The sequence below is a fragment of the Sceloporus occidentalis genome, unplaced genomic scaffold, assembly GCF_023333645.1.
Source record: "Sceloporus occidentalis isolate IW3139 unplaced genomic scaffold, rSceOcc1.0.p SCAF_2, whole genome shotgun sequence".
NCBI classification, from domain to species: domain Eukaryota; kingdom Metazoa; phylum Chordata; class Lepidosauria; order Squamata; family Phrynosomatidae; genus Sceloporus; species Sceloporus occidentalis.
The window spans coordinates 234,816,213-234,824,141 of NW_028316982.1; the positions used below are offsets into that span (position 1 = coordinate 234,816,213).

General features: G+C 41.7%; 1 protein-coding gene across 4 annotated transcripts; it reads left to right on the forward strand.

Moving 5' to 3' along the window:
• The first annotated feature begins 522 nt into the window (after window positions 1-522).
• Window positions 523-4,446, forward strand: LOC149319846 (claudin domain-containing protein 1-like). 4 transcript variants are annotated; one of them, XM_089508179.1, is made up of 5 exons: window positions 523-820; window positions 1,805-1,822; window positions 2,262-2,366; window positions 3,733-3,870; window positions 4,229-4,446. In XM_089508179.1, exons 1-5 carry the CDS (start codon window positions 523-525, stop codon window positions 4,444-4,446), a joined length of 777 nt encoding a protein of 258 aa, XP_089364305.1. The 4 variants fall into 4 exon arrangements, with proteins under 4 accessions (XP_089364305.1, XP_089364308.1, XP_089364306.1 ...); XM_089508182.1 differs by lacking the exon at window positions 1,805-1,822 and adding an exon at window positions 1,721-1,723 and having other exon boundaries at window positions 523-802; XM_089508181.1 differs by lacking the exon at window positions 1,805-1,822 and adding an exon at window positions 1,712-1,723 and having other exon boundaries at window positions 526-802.
• The last annotated feature ends 3,483 nt before the right edge of the window (window positions 4,447-7,929 follow it).

Below are 7,929 nucleotides of genomic sequence, written 5' to 3' on the forward strand. Positions count from 1 at the left end.
TAGCTAGTACAGCCACCAAGCTTTTATCCCAGGACAACTACATGCCCTGGCTGGTTTTTCTGCTTGCGTATTCCAAACCTCCTGATCCCTGCCTCTATTTACTTGTATCAGATCCAAGAGGTGCAGCATAATTTTTCAGAAATAAAAGCTGGCACTATGGACTTCTTGAAGCACATGATTTAACTGGACAGAATGGGAGTGCAATAATGGTTTTGTTGTTGTTGTTATTTTTTTCTTTTTATTTTCTTTCCTTTCTCCCCCCCCCCCCCCCCCTTTTAAAACCTTCCTTATGCTAAATCTGCATAATTTTCCTGGAAAGGATATTCACTCTTCTACTTCCATGCTGAATTACAAAGATAGTGCAAGGGAACACTGGAAAAAACAGCTGGCTTATGTATTTTGATGACATTGGCTAGCAGAGGGGTAGTTGGAGAGGCCTGAGTGTTGAGAGAGCATTAATTAAATTTCATTTATTGCTGTTGGGTTCTTTTATTGCGATGTTTTAAAAGCAGTTGATGCACTATGATGGATAACCATTTTGCTACTGCTCTGGTAATTGCCTGCGTGCTCAGCCTTATCTCCACCATCTTCTTGACAGCCTCAATTGGCACAGACGTCTGGTTTCAGTACTGCAACCCATCATCCCCTGAAAATATCAGTAAGGTCACTTGCAATGAAGTCTTTGGTGAAAATACAGGTGAAGACTCTTATACGGAAGCTCTTTTTCAATGGAATGGCACCATTGGACTGTGGCAAAGATGTATCACTATACCTGAAAACTCTTCCTGGTGCAGCTCAACAGGTAAGCTACTTCTAAAGAGTTTATTTAAATATATTTCCCTGTGTACTGTACTCTGTTAGGCTATTTCTGACCTTTCTGTGATCAATTTCCTTCTTTTTGTTTAAACACAAAAGCAGCTGGGGAGAGGGGATTGGAAATTTTTTAACTTAACATTATTTCCAGCTCAGTTCTTCCCCATTAGTTGCACTGGAAAGAAAATACAGGAACTTATATTGTTCCTACTTCCCCCTGCCTCTCCAGTGGGGATTCCAATACTTTTTTTAAACAATTAAAACATTGGGATATTCATGTTTGAATCTGCAGCATGATATCTAATTTGGTTCTGGGAGGTCAGCTGAAGCCAAAGCACTGGCGAATAAAACAAGCAGATGAATTATTCCCATACCCACAGTCATAATAGGCCAGACAATAACACCCATGTTTTTAAATCAGGGCTGAATATCGTGCAGCCTGGATCTAAATACTCAAAGGAACTAGATCCCATCTGATCTTGGAAGTTAAACAGGGTCAAGCCTGGCTGAACTTGAATGGGGGGCTGCCAAGGATTACCAAGTGCTGCAGGTTATCAGTGTTGCCAGTTTCTGGGGAATTCCCTGGAATCCAGGGAATTTAATTAATTTCTTTCTGGGGATTTTGACTGAATAATAATAATAAATAATGGATAATTCCAGGGATTTTGGTAAAACATTCTGTGGAATATCTTCGAGACTTGTCAACACTGCAGGTTATATTTCAGAGAAAGAAAATAGCAACCACTGAAAGTATTATGAGATTCATGGGAATTGGCATAAATTGACAAGTGACTTGTAGGCAAATACACAGAGTACTTTCCATGGACCTTAAGTAGCCCTAGTGCTCTTTTGTAGTCTGAGAGGCCCCCAGGGTTCCCCATGTTGACTTTTCCCCCAGAAAGAAAAGAAAGTAACAAAAAGGTAATGAAAACTGCAGAAAGTAACACACTGAGGTTTTTTTAAACAAAAACAACAACATTGTAATGCATAGCAACAATGACTCTAACAGGTATAGAGAATGAATTATTTGTGAAAAGTACCTGTACAAGCTGCTTTTACAAGCACACCTTCACTACTAGCAATGTTTTTTTTGTAAAATTATAAATCCAAATTCATCTTGAACTTATATACATTCAAGCTATTCCTAAAGCAAGAGAATACATTAATTTTAAAGAGATCTGAATGTCAACCACTCTAGAAACGCTTTTGGGACTGAAGTCTATGACAGAAATGTTCCAGATCAATAGTTTTGCAGCAGCTTCAAGGGTATAAACATGAAGCAATACATTTCATTCTCAAGGGACTATAAAGGCTCCTTTCTGTGCAGATGGGGATAGAGGTCCATATATAAATCCTAGTTAATTTGTATGCACATGCCTCTGTGTGAAGACCAACAATAAAGCAAATCAAGCCATAATAAAAGTTATTTTGCTTTTCTGCCCTCGAAGGTGAGATGGTCACAAAGTGTATCAGTTTTTCTCTTTCGGATCAATTTATGGAAAAATATAAAGAACCTGGAAATCCTAAGAGTGGCAGTGATCTGAAACGGACCTGTAAGTATTTTCATTTGGTGGTGTGGTATTTTGTTTAGTGAATCTAAAATAGTGATGGCTGTTACGCTATACTCACTTACCTGCAAATAAGTTTAGTTGAACACAGTGGGCCTTACTTTTGGAATAGAAATGCATGTTTTTATTGTTAGAAATGGAAACAAGCCATTTTTACAACAGAACACATATACCAAAAGTGGTTGAATGGCTAACTTACCAAAGATTATCAAGCCAGCGTCTGTATTTGTATGGGACCCTTGAGCTTCCTATTTCTACCAAAAGCATAAATGGGCAAAGTGCAGATCACTGGTTACATGTGGCCCTTGAAGCCCCCAAAGAATGACTCCCAAAACTCCCAAAACTCCCAGACACCAAGCCTACCCTCAAATCTCAAAAACATGCATCCACTACTGCTTAAAGCATCCCCCAAAATCCAAAATGGTGAGAGAGAGAAAAGAAAATCAGTCAAAACTGAAGCCAAAAGTAACAAGGCATCATTTCTGGTCATGCTGATTTCACCAATATGGGTTAACAGGTAAAAATTGACCCCTGGTCTCTCTGCAGTTGCTCATTCCTAACTTCATTATTTGTTACATTATTGAGTGCCTTTAAGTCATTTCCGACTTATGGCAAACATATCACAGGATTTTCTGGAACTGAGAGTGTTTCCTTAAGTCCAAGTGGTTTCCTTAAGTCCAAGTGGTAAATCCCATTGGGTTTCCTTAAGTCCAAGTGGTAAATTAAACCTTGGTCCAACACTCATACCACTACACCACACGGGCTCAGTATAGTTTTTTAATTTAGGAATTACATTCTACAAAAATTTGTGTTATTTTATTTAATAGTATCCTTCTAGATACAAGGACTCCCTGAAACAACATCTCAGGCTCAGCCAAATTGATCACCAACAATGGTCCACCCTGGCCTCACATTGGGAGGCATGGAGACACACTATTCACGATGCTGCAGCCTTTTTTGAAAGCTCACACTGAACGAGTCTTGAAGAGAAATGACAACGCAGAAAGAACCACAACCCGGAAACATCACCCAAGGAGACTTTCTGCTATGCTTTCTGCAACTGGACTTGTTTATGTCGGATTGGCCTTTTTAGTCATCAACGTGCTTGTAGAAAGCACGGGATGTGTCCTTCCTGAATCTTCGTTTGTGTAGAAAAGCTGGAGAGAGATCCTTCTAGAATGCATGACACAAACACAAACATAGATTTTTTGAGTTCTGACACAAATAAAAGCTAGAATTGGAACTGAGCCCCCTTCCATTGTCCCATAGGCAGTTTGTTTTACCAGTAATTTAAACAATCAAGTTGGAAGCCGGAATGACCTAATTTTGTTCATGTGTATATTTCCATTAGATCTGTGGCGCCTGCAGTTCCTTCTGCCATTTATCAGCCTTGGACTCATGTGTTTTGGAGCTGTTATTGGTGTCTGTATTTGTGCCTGTTGTAATCTCTACCCTACTATTACCACAGGAGTCCTCCATGTCCTTGCAGGTGAGTGATTTTAGCAAACATCCAGCTGCTCTGTGTAGAAACATTGATATCTCAGTCATATGAGTTAAGAATTCAGTTCTGTGACCTGTTGTTGTTGTTGTTGTTGTTGTTGTTGTTGTTGTTGTTGTGTGCCTTCAAGTCATTTCCAACTTATGGTGAACCTAACGTGAATCTATCATGGGGTTTTCTTGGCAAGAGTTGTTCAGAGGAGGTTTACCATTACTTTCCCTGAGGCTGAGAAATTGGGATTCTCCCAAGGTCATCCAATGGGTTTCATGAATCCTGGTCACCAGAGTCATAGTCCAACACTCAAACCACTATGCCATGCTGACTTGACCATAATATTATGTTTCTCCAGGTCTGTGTACACTGGGTGCAGTTGGCTGCTATGGAGCTGGAATCGAGTTGCTCCACAAGAAGCTCCAGAACACTTCTGTGCAAGGGCAATTTGGCTGGTCCTTCTGTCTGGCTTGTGTCTCAGCACCTTTGCAGTTTATGGCAGCTGCCCTTTTCATTTGGGCTGCACATGCCAACAGGAGAGAATTCATACTCTTGAAAACATACCATGTGGCATAATGGAACTATCTCTTCCCAAGTCTTTTGCTGAGATTTTTTTAAAAAATTCTATTAGCCTCTTTATTTTTCATGTTTATCATTTATCTCTTCTCTGCCAGTTCCATAGAATGCATGCTGTCAGCATAATTCCCTGGTAGTGGGATGAAACCATGAATTGGCCCATATTGGATCCCCTTATCTAACAGCTGGGCTGCAAGGATTGTCAGGTGGCAGACGGTCAATTACCACTCAGTCTTTGTCTTATATTACACCAAAGACCTATTTAAGTTGCAGGTATGCAGAGGCCCTCAATGACTGGCAAAATATGCTGGCATGAGGGCACAGTGGGGGCATGGTGACTGCCTGCCCCCCACACCAGTATCATGTTGGTGTCATACCAACCAACCAACCACACAGCAGGCAGCATCACACCACGTCTTTGGCACAGCGTGTAGACACACTGTGCCAAAGAGCTGTAGAAAAGTCACAGCGGTGACTGGCACCATTTCCATGGCGCATAAAGAAGCCACTTTTCATGGCTTCTTTTTGTGCTGCGGACCTGCCAGTTTGGCATGGTGTGCAGTTGCTGCATTCTTAACTCAGTGCTTCCAGGGGCAGCGCAGCGGCACCTCTTAATGGCAGTCTGCCAAGCCCCAAAGTTAACAAAGTAGATGTGTACCTGGGCATGACTTATTTGATGGAAATTTTGGTACCAGATGTAGGAAGAACAGGAAGGTGCTTGGAGATCTCCCCCTAACCTCTCTTATGGAGATCTTCCTCTTTGGAAGAGCAAATAAACCTGTCAACTTACCTATAGAAATAGTTCTGGCTCAATGTACACAATTCCATACATGATAAAGAAAACATGCAATGACAATGAAAAGGAGCAAAAACATACAATTGCTATGCAGTAGTTGAAAACATGCTGTACAGTTGTGAAATGGTACATATTCTTGGATTTTTTGTTCACTTCTAAAGATCAGGTCTCTCACCCACCATCACTCCTGTCAATGAAGCAATTATGCAGATTTTGATCTTGATTGATCTATCCTGATTAAGTGACCTGGTTTATCCCATGCTGAGCCAGCAGGATCTCCAAATATGGTCATAGACATTTCCTGTATGGGAGCAGCCTCTTGGCTTCATGCTTCAAACATCCCTTTTGATATCAACTTGGTATTGAAAAAGAGGAGGGGTGGAGAGGGCCAGTGTGGCACAGTGGTTTGAGTGATGGACTATGACTCTGGAGACCAGGGTTCGATTTCTAGCTCAGCCATAAAACCCGCTGGGTGACCTTAGACAAGTCACATGCTCTCAGCCTCAAGGGAAGTCAATGCCAAACCCCCCTCTGAAGAAACTTCCCAATAAAAGTCTATGATAGGTTCACCTTAGGGTTGCCACAAGTTGGAAATGACTTGAAAGCACACAACAAGAACAAGCAGAAGACCAGACCTGGGGAGCAGACAGCTCTATCATGCAGTCTCAAGCAACAATCTCACCAGCATTTTCCAATCACAGTGTTTATGAGGCAGGATTATATTACGTAAGCAGTTATCTCTTCCTTTCACCTCTCTGTTCTGCAGCAGATTATGAAAGAGCTATGAAAGTAGATGTATTGCTGTTGTTTGTCATCTAAGTTTGTTTCACTGAGTCTTTTAGTTTTCTTTTTTTCTGAATAACCTTATTTTAATCTTCTGCTAGCTGCTGTTCTTGTTAATTAGTCTATTTATAGGATCACTGTGTGTTTTAGCTAATAAAACGTGCTCTCCTATCCTTCCCCCAATGGTTTTAGTTGTTGTTGTTGTTGTTACTTAGAAGGAAGCCAAGCAGTCTGAGTCACCATAGAAATCTAGAATATTATATGGCAGTGCTTCTTAGTGCATAGTCTGATGTGTTGTTTTCCAATGTGCCAGGGACTGGCACTAAACTTGTGCCCAGTGAGTACTATTGTTTCTCTCTTTCCCATAGCCTTCCCAGGGACTTGGAAGCTAAGCAGGGTCAGTCCTGGTTAGTACTTGGATGGGAAATCAACAAATACTTTGTGCTGTACGCTATATTCCAGAGGAAGGACCTGGCAAAACCATGTCTGAGTATTCCTTGCCTTACAAACCCTATGAAATTCATGGGATTGTTATAGGTCAACAGGTGATTTACAGGTCCCAAACACTGTGCAGAAATAATCCAGTTTGAGACCGCTTGAACTGCTCTGCCTCAGTGCTAGGGAATGGTACATAATTGTGGCACCAGAGGTCTCCGACAGATGTCTCAGAAAACTACAGTTCCCAGAATTCATTGCACCAGGGCCGTTAAAGTGGTCCTAGATTGTATCATTTCTGCAGTGTGTTTTGGATCATAAACACATAAACCAGGTTATTACAGCACCAGTCTGCTCTAACACCTTAAGATGAAGAACCATGTGTTCTTGCTCAGGATAGAGGCAGAAAATCCTAGCATCCAGGGGATAGTTGCATAGGGCAGGAACAATTGGCAGCTGCCACGCTACTCCCTCCCAAAGAGAGCTCACCGTGCAATTGAAAGAGATATGATGAGGAAATATGGGTCACCAAATGACTTAAGCAGAAGCAGAGGGATTGTCAAGGGGATTTCTTGAACTGATCTGTTCATAATAAATAAAACATGTTTCACCGCTCCACCACCTCACTTCCTTGTGCTATGTCACTGAATTTATTGTCTGAATTGCTGATGGAGAGCAAAAAAATTATTGTCTTCAAATATGCTGTCATTATCATGGTCGTGATCTTAATTAAACTTAAACGGATTTAGCTAACTAATGCTCTGGGGGGTGGGGGCAGTGCTAGAAGAAAAGCAGCTTGAAATTAGTTGCCAAGGTTGAGCAGTCAACGGTAGCGTTTAAAGTTTTTTTTAAAAAAGCAGTAAACTTTGCAGGTGCCTAACACTAAAGCCTCTGTAATTACCAGGGCTGCTTGAAGCACCTTTTTGAAATCTACCCTGTTGTCAAATTTGATTTGAATGTGAGAAAAATCACTTTTACAAAAAAGGTTATAGCCATTTTTGTTTTCATAATGCAAATTGATGAAAAAGGGCCATCTATCCAGATTCCTGAATATCAATTCAATTTTAGACCAGTACAGATTGGGTGCAGATTAATAGAAACCACACATTGCCAGATAGGGGTGTCATCAGGGAGGTGCGGGGAGTGGGAACCACACTGGGTGACATCTCAGATGAGGGTGAATACCTGGTCGGGTGGTTGCTCCCATCCCATCTATCTCAAGACCCCTTGGCCACCATATCCTCTGCCAGCCAGGATGCCTCTAATGTCCATTGGCTGCAGCCATTGGTGGGGGTGAGATGCTGCAACCTCCTGGAAGCTCCTTCTGGGTGTGGTGGGGCTGTTGGCCAAGCAGCAAAAAGGCTGCTGGGTAGTGGCAGCAGACAGCCACCCAACCAGTTGCCACTGGTGGGAGGAAGGACTTTTTGGGTCTAGCAAGTTTGCTGGCCAGAGGGGAAAGTGAGTTGCCT